The 17264-nt window shown below is 44.3% G+C and overlaps 1 protein-coding gene across 3 annotated transcripts in view; it reads right to left on the reverse strand.

Moving 5' to 3' along the window:
- Nucleotides 1–906: 906 nt before the first annotated feature.
- myom3 (myomesin 3) overlaps nucleotides 907–17264 on the reverse strand; it is a 36700-nt gene continuing 20342 nt past the window's right edge. For 2 of the 3 annotated variants that reach the window (XM_081719740.1, XM_035526595.2), the window contains 26 exons: nucleotides 16749–16948; nucleotides 16068–16121; nucleotides 14950–15077; nucleotides 13562–13745; nucleotides 13057–13231; nucleotides 12583–12704; nucleotides 10650–10837; nucleotides 8718–8844; nucleotides 7739–7920; nucleotides 7536–7650; nucleotides 7291–7447; nucleotides 6790–6896; nucleotides 6314–6358; nucleotides 5527–5666; nucleotides 5162–5306; nucleotides 4844–4903; nucleotides 4390–4457; nucleotides 3927–4034; nucleotides 3539–3626; nucleotides 3380–3418; nucleotides 3160–3265; nucleotides 2691–2854; nucleotides 2091–2127; nucleotides 1902–1924; nucleotides 1683–1738; nucleotides 907–1586 (listed from right to left, as the gene is read on the reverse strand). In XM_081719740.1, the coding sequence (XP_081575866.1) occupies nucleotides 1320–1586; nucleotides 1683–1738; nucleotides 1902–1924; nucleotides 2091–2127; nucleotides 2691–2854; nucleotides 3160–3265; nucleotides 3380–3418; nucleotides 3539–3626; nucleotides 3927–4034; nucleotides 4390–4457; nucleotides 4844–4903; nucleotides 5162–5306; nucleotides 5527–5666; nucleotides 6314–6358; nucleotides 6790–6896; nucleotides 7291–7447; nucleotides 7536–7650; nucleotides 7739–7920; nucleotides 8718–8844; nucleotides 10650–10837; nucleotides 12583–12704; nucleotides 13057–13231; nucleotides 13562–13745; nucleotides 14950–15077; nucleotides 16068–16121; nucleotides 16749–16948 (3085 nt within the window). In that variant the 3' untranslated portion in view covers nucleotides 907–1319. Of the gene's footprint in view, nucleotides 1587–1682; nucleotides 1739–1901; nucleotides 1925–2090; nucleotides 2128–2690; nucleotides 2855–3159; nucleotides 3266–3379; nucleotides 3419–3538; nucleotides 3627–3926; nucleotides 4035–4313; nucleotides 4458–4843; nucleotides 4904–5161; nucleotides 5307–5526; nucleotides 5667–6313; nucleotides 6359–6789; nucleotides 6897–7290; nucleotides 7448–7535; nucleotides 7651–7738; nucleotides 7921–8717; nucleotides 8845–10649; nucleotides 10838–12582; nucleotides 12705–13056; nucleotides 13232–13561; nucleotides 13746–14949; nucleotides 15078–16067; nucleotides 16122–16748; nucleotides 16949–17264 lie in introns of those variants that run through there. The other variant, XR_014125000.1, reaches the window with a different exon arrangement.

A 17264-nucleotide genomic window follows, 5' to 3' on the forward strand; every position in this document is an offset into this window, starting at 1 on the left:
CACTAACAATATTGTTTCTACTTATAAATCTTTTAATAAAAACTGCTTATCTGGTATTTCTTTAGTTAGAAAGACTATTTTTCTGATGAACACTGTTAGAGGTTCATTATAACTCTATAAAATTATGAATACAAAAAACATTAAAGTGTCTGTATCATCATATTCTTTATAAGCAATGGCAAGTGTATCACAATCACCTGAACATTTAATATAATTTCAGTTATACATTCCAAGTACAAATTAGCAGACTGTGAAAAATTGAATGCGTACAGGTTCACATGCTTTTAATAATTTTTACCACATTCTACAGTAATGTAGTACTGTAATTCTGTACTAATGGAGGAAACAAGTCTTTCTGCCAGCTTAAATGAGCTATCTAAGGTATGAGTGGTGAATGTGTTGGTTCTCCATTTAATTAAACTGAACAGGATATTGATTAATTTACTGCTGACATACAATTTGTTTAGTAAGATTTGCAATTAAATATTATTTTATTTGGATTTTTCATTCTTGCTCAATCTTATTATGAGAATCCTTTAAAGATTCAGGGGCAGACATTCAATTTGTACCCAAGTGTGATTGACTCATCTTGAACTTTTCTGCCCAAGGACAGAATGCGAGTCTGCACTCAGCAGAACACGTTCACATTTCACTAAAAGGGTCTTTTACTTTCACTAACACCACTGGCAGCATTTATTGATGTGTAGTGAGGCCAGCCTCACTGTTCAGATGGACAGCAGGTTAATGACACTCTGGACTATTTGCTTTTCAACTTGCACAAAGAAAAAGATGGCCTCTGATTTTCATGTTTTTAAAAAGCCCAGTTTAGTGAGCTGAGCCCTTTGCCCTTTTTTTCTCACTCTCTCTCTCACACACACACACACACACACGTCTTATTACAACACGTACCCTGACCCATTTGTTTATTTCTTTTGCACCATAAAAATTAAGACAGGCACCATCATGCTACAAACCAAATAAGCAAAACACAAACAAAAAACAATGAAAGAAAAGGCCTTTTAGTTTCATTCCACTCAACAGTAACACAGAAACAAACCAAATCAAACAGACTTGCAGGCCTTTTGCTTGGTTAACCTCTGGACTGATGTGCTCTTAATTCCCTATCTGGGATTCTGGGTACAGCTGATTGGCTGGTTTCCCTGCCATTAACCGAGGCTTTCACATCCAATAAACTATTCAGTACACATGCTGACCATACGCTTTGGTACTACATCGTAAGCTAATCCTGGGGGCTAGTTTGTAGTAACACTGCATTGGACGCGTCCTCGAACTGGACACGTCCTCGAACCTGCTGTGCGCTACATTTCGATGGCATCGGCCCGTGGCTTTTCTCCGTGCTTGTACACGCTGACGGTCACGCTGACCGTCTCCGTGCCGTGCTTGTTGCGCACAAACATGCTGTAGTTGCCCGAGTCCTCCATGTTCACAGTGTGGATGGTGAGGGTGGAGCACTTGTTGTCGAGGGCAATGTGGTAGCGTCCCGCCGAGGGGATCTCCCGGTCGTTCTTTAGCCAGGACATCTCCGGGGCCGGGTCACCGTCGGCAAAACAGGTCAAACACAGAGACTGAGGGACAGTGTGGAGGGGTGGAGACAGGAGCATGATAAGGACAGTGACTGATATACAAAGACGATGGAAACCCTTTTCAATGGCGGAAAATACCTTGTCTTCCCTTATGGCCACCACATCTGGTAATCCCTTCGTGACTCTGGCACGGTCTACAGTGAAAAAGCAGGACCACGTCTCTAGGACTGAACTATTATTGTTCTATGCTAATTCGCAGTCAGGTATGCAAATGGATACTGGGAAGGGAACCCGTTAGTGTGACCACCTATGAATAACTGCATTAGCATTTCCACGTGGTCCTTCAAACATACTTACTTTTCTCAGCAATTTCAACTTGCCTGATAAAAACAGAATAAAATAGCTGTTAATTTTACATCAAGTAATAAAGTGCACACACAATGAAATCATTTTATTCCAACTAGTATACAGATCTCTGAGCTATATGGAATGATGGGTCATTATGGCTGATGTGTGTGGAAAAGGCATTGACCAAGCTGCACTTACTTCAGTCTCTGGTACTCCAGCAGAGCATCTGCAAATGCTTCAGAGGAGAGAGAATATTTTAAAGAACACCACAGAGCAAGTACAGCTCACATGCTCAAATCCAGACCTCCCTGGTTTGAATATGCAACTGCAACTGTCTACTGTGTCACCACACCTGACATCTAGGCAAAAGGATACTTAGGCTCTTTGAATTGAGGACTGGTATAGTTAATTTTAACTCACACACAACAGCCTAACATTTTGCATGTCCACTAGATGGAGCTGTTGCTCTGAACCAGTGAGTCCCCTGTGTTTCTTTCAAGCCCTGCTAAAGGTTAGACGAGAAGCTGTTTTGTGCCCGCTGAATATACAAGTGCCTGTTGGTGATTCTGTTTCATTCACAGTGATGCATTTGTCCTGTGGTGTCTATAAGATTGTTTTTATTCATTTGTCATCTGGTGTGTACAAGATTTCCACAATGATTCAGCAATTTTAAGGAATATTTTCCCCCGTATAATACAATCTTTTTGTCCCACGAAGGACAAAATCTCCAGTAGACAGACCTGATGTATTTCAAGTGCTTTCAGACCGACTGGGACGTTCAGATGACCACAGCAGTACCTTGTCCGGACAGATCCAGAGAGCGCGTGTGTGTCTCCTGCCCATCGAGCATCTGCAGGGTGTACTTCCCTTTGTCATATTCAGTGGGGCTGAATATCTCGATCCAGACTTTCTGCATACTGCTGCCAGGTTTGGTTCTCTCCTCCTGATCAATCTTCTTCTCTCTACCAAGCACAGAAAGAATTACTGTTAGCAACAATCCATAATGAATCAATAACAGCTCCTCTTTAAAATAGAATCCCAAGATCAGCTAGAGAAAACATCACAAATCCCCAAAAACAAACCACAACCCCCCCCCCCCCCCCCCCAAAAAAAACAGAACAAAAAAAACAAAAAAACAAAAAGCCCCAAAGCTTTCAAAGCAAAGCTTTTGTTTTGAAGTGGTGGCTCCTGTGTGCTGGGCCTCAGAACGGAACTGCAGTGCCAAAGCCTTGCGAGGGGAATGTGTCTCTGGACAAAAGGGACTCACTTGAAGTACCAGCTGGTCTTCACGTAGCTCAAATAGTCCTTCAGAGAGCAGTAGAGTTTAAAGCCGGCTGCCGTGCACTGGATCCTCATGGGGCCGGCGGAGAGAGCTGCAATCAGACAGACAGCCGGGAGTTGCTCGCACTGCCAGCGCTTTGTAAAACGATATGGAGGTTTGTGTTCGGGGTCGACGTGGGTGACTCCCTAACTTCTCACGAACCTACCGCACTGTTTGCTCAATTGCTGCGTAAGCTTGTCAAACTCTGAGAAGAGAGCAGAGGAAAAAAAGTGCCATGAAACACGGAAGACATTTCAGTCAAACCCACTGCAAAATCGCATGTAAAACGCTGCCTTGATCATTAATTCAGATGTAGGAGCCTCACCCTTGTCCACTAACTCCAGCATGCTCTCGTCTTCTCCTCTGCTGTCAGAGACAACGGCCCGGTACACGCCTGCTTCCTTACGTGTCACCTACAAGGCCATAAAAATATAACCTTGTTTACATTTTATTAATGAAATATATGTTAAATGTTCATCAAGTTATAAAGTGCAAACACAACCAAATCATATGCCACGTTTGCTCTTCTCCAATATCTTCTTTATTTGATTCGTGGAAACATTTTACTCAAATGTTTTTTTTACAAATCCACCAGCAGCGGATGGCGGACTAATGCTAACCGCCGCCTACATCCTAGCGGTGCTAAGCTAAAGCAAATAGCCAAGCCAAGCCAACGGTGGCGAGAGCGTTGGTAACCTGGCAACGCTAGTTACCTGGGCAACTGTATACTTGCCAACTCCAGACTGCTCGTATGTGGCCTGCGTGATCTCCACACCATCCTTAAACCATTTCAGCTTCGTGTCCTTGTTCACGTTGGTCACCTGCATTCATTAAAAACAACAAAAACAACAACTTCCGTCACTATACACAAAGCAGAGCCAGACTCCGTTTTTGACCGCTATTGTAACCCAACTGAAATCTGATCCCAAATCAGCGTTGTTAATCTTTAACAGTTCCTTCAGCTCAACTTATTTGAAAAATATGTTGTTTATTCATTTCCACTTTCCGAATTAGTATTAATGAAATTCACTACATTTTTATTGACTGAAAATGGCTAAGCAGAAACGGAAGTTAGTCCATATTGCTTTGTAAACACTGACCCAGGTGTCTATGTAATGGCTTCATGTCAGGAGTAAATTTGAGCTCAAACACGCATGCAGTAGGTTGGATGATGACCTTGCATTTCAGAATCATCTCACAGTCATTTGTCACAGTCCAGGACAAAAACTCCTCAAAGTGGGGACCTAAAAAAAAAAAAAAATCACCTTGTTTATCAATTATGAAGCATTTTCTTATGGAATCAACTATTCAATATGCTGAATTGCATTAAAGTAGTTTGGTTTTTCATGAAGTAGGGATTTGACTAAAAGAAAACTGAAAAGAACGATAAACCAAAGAAATCTGACTGGTGACATACGCCCAAAGGAGTAATGCAGTACACATGCAGCGGAATGTGATATCACATTACTAAAGTTGATGAGACATCATTTCATTCACTTTAATACACTTTTTAATCAATTAATCTCAAATGGAATGCATTTATAAAATAGCCTCTGTTGAAGTGTGTGTGTGAGAGTGTGTGTGTGTGTGTGTGTGTGTGTGCGTGCGCACTGGCCCCTCGAACACTCACCTGCACACCTCTTCCAGTCCCGCCTCTTGGCCTCGGCTTTGGCCACGGCTTGCTTGAACTCTGCCAAACGACCCGAACACAAAAATGACAAGATCAGAAAGACTGAATGTGGGGGGGAAAGTACAAAAGGTCAGTGTGGTTTGTGACAGTGACCTTTGACCTCTGAACCTTATAAGGCTTTATAAGACTATAGACAGTTACAGCTGCACACAGCAGGCCTATTCTAGGAGTGCACAAGCTGAAGCATGCATCACTGAGCGCTAGCTCAGGACGTCAGCACCAAATTTAAGAGGCGGAATAAAGACCCATCTGACGTACTCTCATCCACCAGGACCAGTGTGAACTGGTTTTTAGCCCTGCCATCCTTGAGCTGAGCTGTGTAGGAACCTTCATCCTCCTTTGACAGCTGATTAAATAGAATGTCCACTAGTCCATTCTCCCTGTCAAATCCGATCCTGCGTGCCTGTGGATAAAGGCACAACCACATGCAATTTCAACTCTGTCTCAGTGGTCTGTGGGGTATTACGTAAGTGCTGAACCTCATCGAACTTAGTTAATCTCACAGAAAGTGCAGAAAAGTTAAATGTTCCTGAAAACAAACACACACACACACACACACACACACACACACACACCCTTCAGGAGACTTTGTGAGTGGAGAAGAGGAGATGGGAGATGGGTACCGGTGTGCTGGAGATCTCTCTGTCGTTGAGAATCATGCGCAGTTCGGCACCCTTGCTCAGAGGCTCAGTCTGCAGCCACAGACGCACAGCTCCCTGCTCCAACACCTCCACCTGCCAGCCCTCCGACCGCAGACTGATCACTGGATCCCCACCCAAAAAAAACAAACCAACAAAAAAAACATCAATGGGTGGGTGGGAGTGCTTTTAGTGTGCATGTGTGGGTATATTTGTAGTGTTTTCTACAATCAAAATGCAACATGGTACTTTAAAAATAGTGGTTATTTATGTGGTTATTTATTATTTGGGGTTATGTAATGTATTTAACAAATGTTTAATCAACTGGTTCCCAAGCAGGGAGGTTATTTGGATACAGTACAAGGTTTCCATTGTATATGTTTAATAAGTGCAATGTGTGTGTGTGTGTATGTTTGTTCATCTTATGACAGGCTTGATAATTAGGTGGGTGGTTTGGATATGGCACAAGAAGCTCAGCGCAACACTAGGAAGCAAAGAACACAAAGTTTTGAAAATCAGGGGTTCTGAGGTCCGGTTCTGGGGCGCGACTGCCCCGCTTAGTGACCCCTGCTGTACCACGATAGATTCCTGAGCTCAGGGATGCAGATCGGCACGTCTCTGCGATGGGACCTCCAAGCCCCTGCTGGGGATCCCACAGCTGTCAGCGAAGCTGCAGCCTCGGTCCTTAACATGACCCGTGGCTTCAGCATTGGCCGAAGCAAGCCCGCAACGCTACAGCAGGGCTCCTTCAGCTGTTCCTTCTGCCACTTACGTGGGTGTTGGACCTGCCAGCTCAGCTCCATCAGTCGCTCCAGATCTGCGAGACGAGAAACAAGCGCGGCGTCAAAGTCGGGCCCCGTGGGACCGGCTGTGGGAATGGCGTGGTCCATAATCCTTATAATTCCTCTGCAGTTGGGCTACAGCTGCTTGGCCCGCTACAGTATAACGGAGGCTTACTGTTAAATTACAGCAGATGAAAAACCTGATTTTTACACTCGACAGCTCAGTTGCACTGAATTATTGCTGTACTCAGAAAGACTCCCATTTTCTAGCTAACAGCAATTTTCCAAGCAAGTTCAAGAACATCTGGTCTTTCTACTCTTATAACTTTCTAATTTTCTCTCAAAACTTTGAGCTTTACGGCTATGTTGGATATCAGAGCCAGTATTAATTTAAGTGAAAAATGAAACAAATAACATACAAAAAACAATCTATATATGGTAAAACAATAGAAGAAGCAGTACCTACCTGCTGCGGTGAAATTGAAACCGGAGGAGATGCCAGGGGTCTCAGTCATTTCAGCAGTATAGAGGCCCAGGTCCTCCTCTGAGGCGGCCGTGAAGGTGAGAATGGACCTGGCACACAAATACTCGTCTCACTGTGGCATCTTCATGCATTACGATGTGCCTTTACCACTTCACTAACCAGTCATTTCCCCCGGTTCCGCCCACCCTGTCCTGAACTATGAACTTGAATGAGAAGGGCGGAGTTTGGGGACGGGCAGAACACGAAGCTTTATGACTTTACGTGTTCTCTTGTCAACTACTTACTAAGCATCTTTACACATCAAGAACTAATTGTTACTTTACGCCTTAAAGACGTACCTTTACCATTATTTTTTTGGCATTTATTTTATGACTTTATAACTTCTGTACTATATCTGATAATACTAGATATATTACAACATTTACATTACAGGTATATCTCAGGTGTTCTGAAATGCGAGTCTGACCACAATAATGAACACACTTGTTCTGCTTGCTCTCCAAGCGGACTCTTCCGGCCTCAATAGGCTCTCTGTAGTTCTTATTCCACTTCACCTCGCCTTTGTCAGCAGTCTCAGGGCCCTCGAAGCTCATGAAGACGAAGCCGTCGTCATCGACCCCGATCTCGATGTCTCTGCTTCCTGACAGTCATAGGAGTGAAGATCGGTAATCAGCAAACCTTGACTCAGAGGTAGAGCGCCATCTGCTGGACATTTTAAAGGAACCGACCTGGGCTGGTCTGGGCTTTGATTGGCTCCGTGGGGAGAGAGGGTCTTCCTACTCCAGCACTGTTGACGGCGGACACACGCAGGCGGTAAATCTGACCACCTTGCAGCCCAGACACCTGCCAGCAGAAGAGCCAGTGTAAGGCTCTTAATTTTCTTAAAGCACTTCTTTAAAGTCCTAAAAGTCCTTTAAGACTAGGCACTGACCTTTAATTGGGTGTCTGTGATTGGCTTCTTTGTCACAGCGGTCCAGTCCTCTGACTCCTCCCCTGGACTGATCTCCACCACATAACCAGTGACTGCTGACTGTCCTTGATAGAGAGGCTCCGCCCATAACAGGACCAGGGATTCTTGCCTAACCTCTCGTAACTCCAGATCATAAGGGCTGCCTAGGGGCAGTGTAGGGGGAAACCCGGCAATTTATTCATGCATTGACAGATTTATCAACCATCCCTCGAACCCAGCCAGCTATCCATCTATGTGTCAGTTCATCCATCTAAACACGAATCCCTCGGTCTGTGCAGGAGGATTTCGAGTCTTCCTTGGCTTCTCACATCACTTTGTGTGAACCGTCTTTTTTCCTCTTGCAGGGGAAAAATGGCTTTTTTCAGCCAGGTAATAAAACATTGTAATTCAAGGCACAACTTGACAATTGTAAGAGAAAACATGTTTGTCACATTTATATCCTTGCAATAGATGGTTACATATTGCATGTGAACCTGCAACTGGCAGAAATACAACATGACATCACTGGGCACAGATAAAAAACTTAGTCCGTATTCATGCTTCATCCTAGAGGCCTCTCACAATAATATCCATACGGTGCAAGATGACTTCCAGAATAAAAAAAAAAAAAAAAATACCCCAAGTACTAATGTATTCCTGAGTATGAGCTCTATAAAATACAAAATGTGCTGCGTTTCTCCATTTAAATGTACAGCAGTAAATCCTCTTAATAATCTTCAGTCACAGATAAATTATTAACAGTGTAGGAAGAGCTTCTTCCATGGAATTATCAGCCTCTGCTGAACAAAGCGATATGTCTGTGTCAGTTTATTAAGAACACTAGCACGGCTGTCACAATACATTTGGGCTGCATCCCCGATGCTTCGAGGTTCAGCTGAGCCAGCTGTACTCTGTGTGAGTGGAGATTGTTCTGTAGCAGGTGGATCTGTTGCTCTCTCACCAGGCACGGGCATTGTCCACTGCTCGCACAGAAAGGCCTCGCTGGGCACAGAAGGTCTACCCACTCCTATGAGGTTTTCTGCAAACGCACGGAACTGGTAGTAGTGTCCCTCCCGGAGACCGGACACCTTTAAGAAGAAAACGATGAAAAGAAAGAGCTCACCCAGATGTTTGCTTGATGAGCTGGTACACAGTCAGAGAGGACAAGCTTAAGACACGGGAGAAAGTGGATCTCTGTATAAGACGGAGAGAGACTCCCAGAGCTGAACGATTTAACATTGATTTCCTCATGTTCAGCAACACAGCACTGACATGGTCACAGTTCAAGCTTACCATAACTACCGGCGTATGTAAGCTGTGCATGCTTTCATTCTTTATAATTAGTCTCAGCAGCACTGCGGGAACTGCAGCCTATAAATGTTCGGGAAGCCCTGCTTAATGATATTATGCTGAAAAGCTCGGAGATACTAATGTCTGGAGGCTGGTTGGGAGCATCAATCTCTCCACTTTATCTCTGCGCCAATGGTCACTTGCCCTGAAAAGGGCTAGTCACATCTGCAGATACCCAAATCCATACCACTTAAAAAAGTGTGTGGTAAACAAAAAACAATTACCCTTGATGAGCCTTCTTAGATTGTGGTTACCCTGTGTGACTAAGATTACTTTTAAAATATACAGTCCTATTAATGCTAGACAGGTGATAAAAGTTATCAAGGCACTGATTCCGAATCAATAGCTTTTCCACACTCGAGACTTCAGCGTACACAGGATTCAGTGGCTCAACTGCAAACTGCTGGAGCAGCTTGCTGCCACTGGGTGGCAGTAGTCCACTTGCGGACACTTGGGCACATGCCATTGGATTAGTGAGAACACTGCAGTAGAGGAGCGTAGCTACAGATGTACAGACAGCTTCTAACGAAACTGCATAGGCAGGCTGCTTCCCTGACTGCCTGATGAGGTGGGGATCTCTGGTGGGAATAACATTAACATTACATTCACCATGACAAAAAAATGCCGACAGTACTGAATCACGGAGTGATGTATTCTAATCAACATGAATGACAGGGCCATCACATAAACGGGTTGGGCAAATTAAAGCCAAAAAACTTATCTTTTGTGGGACTTATTAATGAAATGGAACGCAGTGTCTATGGGCTCATCAGAGGGCCAGCAGAGGGTGCTATGAACCCATGCATCATCATGGCATTATGCTAAGTGTTGGTTTTACTACAATAATTACTACACTTCTATACAGACAGGCAAATCATTGCCACCCTTCTGGTATACAAATTAGAGAGTGATTGGGATTTTTTTTTAAAGTCCTTTAATGGGAGTTTGTAATTAGGTTGCCATGGACACAGCTTGGTGCCAGGTGACATGTAAAGAAAGGGAGAAAGCTTGGTGACTAAGTAAATGCATTAGCAGATAAATGTGTTTATAAAAGGATAAGCAGTGTAAATCATGGAAATCCATTTTTAGCTCATGACTGTTCAAACAAGATACATATTTAGCAGGGTGCATTTTGGATTGAGCCACAATTATGAGTTTCTAAAACTGTAAAACTTGTTTATATGTGGGAGACCCAAAGGTCAGTTCTGGATGGGTCAGGCAGAGTTGGTGATTTCACTGCTCAAACACACCTGACTCAAATCATTAGTTAATATCCAGTTTCATCTTAACGGCTCCATATTCAGAGCTTGGCTCGTGGACTTTTCAAACGAGAACTTCTTGCTTTAAAGCAATCAGTTTTGGTTTGTTTTCACTATTCAGAAATTCCTTATAGAGACTTTAAGGATCCTTGAGATTTGTTCACAGAGTTCACAGAGATTTCCATATAAATAATAAATCCAAAATAAAACATAACCAAACAGCAATGAAAGACAACACATCCCGTGATGGCAGACATGGTATGACAGGGCAGCCCTGGACCCACCGTGTACACCCTATCCTTGACAGGTCTGACGTTGACCTCTGACCATGTGCTCTGGGACTTCTCCCGCTGGTCCAGGTAGTAGCCACGCACGGGGTCTCCGCCGTTGCTGGCAGGGGCTCGCCAGGCGATCACCATCTCAATGCCCGTGCAGCGGAGGAGAGAAATGGCAGACGGGGCCGTGGGGACCACTGCAGCGGGCCGGGGGGGTGGGGGGGGGGGGTGGGGGCATAGGGGGGTTGTTGCGTCTCCGTTAGCTACATCACCCCAAAACCAAAGCCAAATCCCTTCAAATATATTAAAGAGAAAGAATCATGGTAATAGACTGAATCTCAGGAGGAAACAAAAGAATACATTTTTAAAAAGCTCAATTAAAACAGTGGACTAAGAGTATGACCCTGGAGAGCCAGCTCAGACCAGCATCCAGTGTTGTTGTATTCTTTACACAACATACTGCTGGCCTGCTCATGTTGGCTCTCCGAACGCGAATCAGTGCACTGCAGGAAGGTGAGCGGTCTCCACCATGCTGCGGCTCCACCCGCCATGGCTGATAATAGCGGCACCGCCCGTTGTGCGGCTGAAGCTCTGGCCTGAACGATTAGCAGTTTGAGTCTTAGACCTGGTGGTGGTGGTGTGGGTGGTGGTAGGTATAATATTGCTTAGACTGCCAGCAGTATGCCGGCTCTGTACGTCTGAATAAGACCATTAAATGGAAACCGTGTCCAACAAACACTGAGGTGAAATGACCATGTGGACAGCCATGAATGAAATCTGGTGAGGGCCCATTACAGGCGCAAGCATTACTGGTGCAAATCATTTCACTATGCAATCCCATTAAAGCTATACTACACCCAGAAATGCCAACTTGGCTGACCGTCAGGGAAGGCTGCAGGGTGTGGTTACTGTGATCTCGTCCCGCTGACCTCTGCTCATCAGCAGTAATATTGGTGGTTAAATGAGTAACTGATTAGACTGATGACCACTTTACAGCTCAAAACTTGATTTTCTGTGTTAATGCTAAAGCCAATGAATTAAGCGACAGGGCACTGTAGATATATATTGAGAATAAGTAGTGTTACTATATTAATCTATGACAGAAGATGCTAAGGTTATGAATGAAGCATAGTAAAGAAGGATCAGAATCCTGGTTTCTCTGCTCACTCCGTAGATTCTAATACCAGTCAACCCCACTTGCTCTCTTATTCTGTCTGGGAGAGGGAAATTAAATTGGCAGAATGCAGTGTCCTAAATGGAAAACAATATTATATATAAAAAAAGATTAACTGTCGAACGGCACATCCATTCATACGTTTATCCCTCCGTTCATAGAGAGCTGTGCAAAGATTTTCCGGCTAGAAGGACCGGACATTGGGTCTATCATTGTCTGATTGATCAGGGGTGTATTTATAAATGTCCCAAGTGTGAGTGACAGTAGAATTGAGGAGGCGTTTAGCGCAGAGCGCGGCGGAGAAGGCGCGTTATCCGGCAACCTATTACAGGTCACAGCTGTGGCAGCTGCAGGGTGCTTCCATTTCAAGATTTCACCAGCAATAAGGCTCATTCTCACTTTAGTCCTCTCACACAGGACCGCAGGAGGGGAAATAAACACCTTGTATAAGTGTTTCTCTTAGATTATTCAAAAAAAAGTGACACATGTAGTTTAGGTATTAAAAAAGATCACAAAAAATGGTTATTCAAAGTTATGCAACGACGGCCCTTACAAGTGCGTTTCCAGTCCAACGTGATTTCCATTCGGCAACGTATAAAAGTAATTGCAGGTGTTATTCAGTCTTACGCTGCAGATGTGTTTGATGGAGATTAGGTTTTAAAATGCTGGACTATTACTGCGATTGCTCTGTGTGTGTGTGTGTGTGTGTGTGTGTGTGTGTGTGTGTGTGCGCGCGCATAAGCTCCAGGTCCACCGCTGTGCTCTTACGCTTGGCTGCCCTCACTCGGAGCGGCTCGGATTCCTCAGAATAGCGGCTGTTTCCAGCTCGACCCACGGACTTCACACGGAACACGTACTCCTTTCCGGTTCTGAGGCCGTGCACTGTAAACCTGAGGCAGAGAACAAATGTGCATAGTGTGTCATAAATAGGTTGGAGGGATAGGAGTACAATCATTAAAACATCCTGTTACTGCAGATCCAATGGATACATTTAACTCATGTCATGCTGGAAGGAATTATAGCCAAGCAAAGAGGGCATGTATCAAAATATCAGAGAATCACCTTCTGGTTCACAACTCTGAAAAGCAATATCACTCACTAAGAACACCCCTTGCCCTCCAAAAAAACCCCTGTTTTTATTCAGCACTGAATGATGCCATTTGCCAGCACAGCGGTCCATGTAGGGCTGAAGCTTTAGCCTGCTACATCATTCCAACGTTCAGGGCGAAGCAGAGGCTGGACCTGGTGCAGGTGACTGGTTTGTTGTTGATGGTTCTCCACTCTGAGGTCCCCAACTCGCAGCAGTATAGGTAGTATCCCAGAATGCCCTCTGGGTTTTTGGGCTCTTTCCACTGCAGTAGGACTGAATTGGCAGTGTCCCTGATGGCCTGAACAGAGTGGGCTGCTGCAGGTATGCCTACAGAGGGGAACAGACCATTTTAATAAACCACCCGTACCACAGCATGAAGCTACCTGAAAGCAAGACTCCCACCAAGGTGGGAGTCTCCAATGTATAAAATGTTAGTGTTTTCCAGCCAGTTTGTGGATAACTTGGTGACGAACAGAAAAGCTAGTCATGTCCGATCAGGAAAATATCATACAGTCTTATAACTCTTGGGGACTAGAGTCTGATAAACACTATTATGAGTTATTGTCAGTACTATCACACAAGTAAACACGGGTCTAAACCCATGTGAGAGAGATGAAGGTAGAGATGAGGAAGATCTGTACGAGTCCCTCCACCCACCGAGCGCTTCCTGCAGGGAGACAGGCTGGCTGGCTTCTGACGGCTCGCTGACACCGTACTTGTTGACGGAGCGCACTCGGAAACGGTACGTCTTCCCCTTCTGCAGGTCAAAGGCAGCGAACCTAGTCGAGCTGATCCTCTTCTCAAAGCTGGCCAGGTGCCAGCTCTCCTTCCCTGCTTCTGACTGCAAATTCACCAACAGTGCTTGACTTCAAACGGTGTTTGCCTCTCAAGAAAACATGAGCCATTATTCACCAGTCTATGCGTAGTCAAACAAAAAGCCAAATTTCTGTCCTACGAAACAGAGGCAATCTTGGACTGAAGAGTTTTTGCACAGTTGCTGTTTTTTTAGTCCCCTAACTGTACTCTTAAATTATTGACTTTATCAATCTTTTTTTTTTTGTTTTAGTAATGTATGTGTTCGGCTCTCTCTCAATGTTTTCTTCCCATTTTAATAGATTACATTTAAATAAAAAAAGGGAACATTTCCATGAAAATATTCTCTCTCATTTCTTTTCCCAACGTAAAGGTAAATGAGTCTCAAGTCTTGCTGCTCCTGACAGATCAGACAGATTTATTATGGAGCTGCTTATATAACTCCAACAAAACTGCAGCGTCCTGTGGCAGTCCATAGGCTCTGTACTCGTAATTACCCAGCAGAGATATAGGGAAATACCTTCACTATATGAAACCATCACCGCTGGCAGTTTAAAAGGGAGCGAGACCCTATTAGATGGCCTAAGCTTTAAAAACCGCCACCAAATAAAAGAAAGAAAGATAGGGAAGACGTTCTTTTAACTTTCTTCACCGTTTGGGGCGGCCTGAGCTGAAACGCCACCCACGAGGTTGTTCGAATGTCTCACCAAGTGTAAAACAAACAGGGAGCGATGGGGACAGTCTGGTTTTAAGTCATAAACACAACTAGAGAAAATGTGCTTCTTGTTTCAGATGTTAGTGATGTCAGCTCTGCGGCTTTGAAGTTGAGCGTGGGGACAAAGATCGCAGGTCGCGTGGTGTTGTGCGAACAGCTTGAAAGCGGCTGCACTTTTTAATGAGCCCCCCCCCCGGCAGCAGATGCTGCTTTCCTCTGATGGCTCGCTAACTAGTGCGGCAGTGAAAGGGTGTTGTTAGCTAGACCCATTACCTTACCGCGTGAAGCCTCGGCAGAGACTTGGTTGAAGACAGAGTCAACAAAGTAGCATGGTGTAATGAGCTGTGTGGGGAGGTATGGAAAATGTGTATGTGTGTTTCTGTCTATAACAGCATGGGAAGCATGGTAACAGCTAGACTTTGATCCAAACTCCACAGCAGTGTGTGTGTGTGTGTGTGTGTGTGTGTGTGTGTGTGTGTGTGTGTGTGTGTGTATCAGTTTCTGCACATGTGTGTACCCGCTCCACGAAATAGCTGAGTGGCTCCTTGCCCCGCGGGTCTGGCTCGGTCCAACACATCACAGCATAGGTGTCACTCAGCTCACACACACGCACGTCTGTCGGAGGAAATGGAACGCGGATCTGACCTGCAAGTGGGCCAAACATTAGCTATCACAGATATAGAATTTTTGTCATATAGATATACACAGATATAGCATATTTGTGAGACAAGCAGAAAGGCATAGAAAAGAAAGGTGTGTGTGCGGTGTGAGTGTGTGTGTGCGTGCGTGCATGTGGCGCTACTGGGGTGGTGAAATAAAATTCAGGGCATATAGAGAATAGCAGTTAGACAGCAGCTTTACATGTACATATGACAAAATCAATACACATTCACTAATACATCTAATGGTGTACATAGGTGTAAAGGCAGTAGTGGAGTGGTTTGTATAAACACTTTGTCCAGAACAGAATGAGCTAAATGTAGTGTGCCTCTGGTGCACATCTCAAAGAGGCAGAAACTCCTAAGACTTGGATGTACAAAACTCAGACTTGCGAGACTTATAAACATAGATATTTTGTAACCCTGATCCTTTAAGTAATAGTACATCCTGGATCTACCAGCCAGCTTGTGCCAGCCTTTTCAAATAAGTCAGATCCATTATAACATTCCCCTGAACACAAATGTTAAACATGATTATCAAAAACATTTTTTAGTAGGTGTATTTCCAGAATACTACACAGTTTTTAACCAATTTTCCTGACAGATCTGATAAATATGTGGGAGAACAGCTGACAAAGCAATTATAGCTGATTTAAGAGGCATCAGCCACAAAGGAAACCTTCCTGCTGGTTCTAGGTGCAGACGGCAGTAAAAACACTCTTCGGCCTTTCTGGAGTGAAGCATAACACCATTAAACCGAGTCATGTGGTTTTCCATCATCTCCAGCTGCAGTGTTACTATGGCCCTCACAGGCTGCTTCAGATGCCTTTGCAAAGTTTAAGTTATTTTCACTCAGCGGAACCATGGAGAGCAGGAGTGGTGCGATACGTCGGAGAAGAAGTGCCCTGTGTTACCCTTTTCATCGACTGCAGGGTTTGTTATCACACCGGTGAGGGGAAACTCATGTGGTTCTTACTTTCCAGCTGGTCCTTGGTGATCACAATCTCTTTCCCTCTCTCTACCTTGACCACTGGAAGACAAGGAGAACAACAGAAATTGCGTCAGATAAAGGCGGGTGTGGGCAATACCGTTGAACAGTGCGAGAGAAAAATGGAGGTGTTTAATAAGAGGGCCTGGGGGCGGGGCCTGGGGGCGGGGCCTGGTGGGCTGTCTGAACAACCATAACACCTCTCATATCAGGCTGTATGTTCCAAACCAGGCCTCATCACAAGTGGGTCATCAGAAATAAGGAAAAGTTTCACTGATTCTCAAGTAAAAGATATTTTTAAAAGGTATTTGAGAGCATTAAGATACGGCTAGGAAGCCTTCCGCCCAGAGTTGGTGGATAACATGAGTTCGGATGAGAGTCATACGATGAGAGTCATACGTTTCTCTGAAAGTCATACGTTTCTCTAACACTGAAGCCATTATATGCTTTGTCTTTGTTAACTGTTGCCTTATGAGTTGGGATATGTTACATTGTTACTGTAGTTTAAAGGAATTATGCTTTCGCCAAGTTAAAGTAAACATTATATGGACCATAATCACTGAATAAACCTATTGCAGAACATTACCTAATCCATGTAGATGGAAATCTAATTTGTCTGTTTGTGTGTGAGTGTGTCTTTAATATTTATACTGTAACTGACTAAATTACCCATAGTCCTGCTGGGCTCCATAGGGTCAGAGGTGAGGATGGGGTTGGTGGGTTTAGATGGGCGTCCCACGCCGGCCTGGTTGACTGCACACACTCTAAACTGGTACATGGTGTTCTCGTTCAAACCCATGACAGGGTAGTGACACAGTGGCTGGATGAGCTCGTTACAGCGTATCCACTTCCTGGTGCCTACTTCACACCTGAAAGAGAGAGAGAGAGAGAGAGAGAGAGAGAGAGAGAGAGAGAAAGAGAGAAAGAAAGAAAGAAAGAAAAGAGTGTCCTAAATGTAACCAACACTGCCCAAATAAGGCAATACAAATAAAAACACCAAGTAAAAAACAAGGCAATTTTTTTGCTATCCCAAAATAGTTTAAACAGTTTAAATCAAAGAGGAATCTTGCATCGTTTGTTTTTTTGCAGTCCTGCTGTGCGCTTTGGCTACATCACGTAGCAGAATGCACGTCTCACTGTGTGAATCAGGCACCCTGCTAAAAAGTTCTTTCAAACGCCCTTTTG

The sequence above is a fragment of the Electrophorus electricus genome, chromosome 1 (genome assembly GCF_041902795.1).
Source record: "Electrophorus electricus isolate QZ-2024a chromosome 1, ASM4190279v1, whole genome shotgun sequence".
Taxonomy (NCBI): Eukaryota; Metazoa; Chordata; class Actinopteri; order Gymnotiformes; family Gymnotidae; genus Electrophorus; species Electrophorus electricus.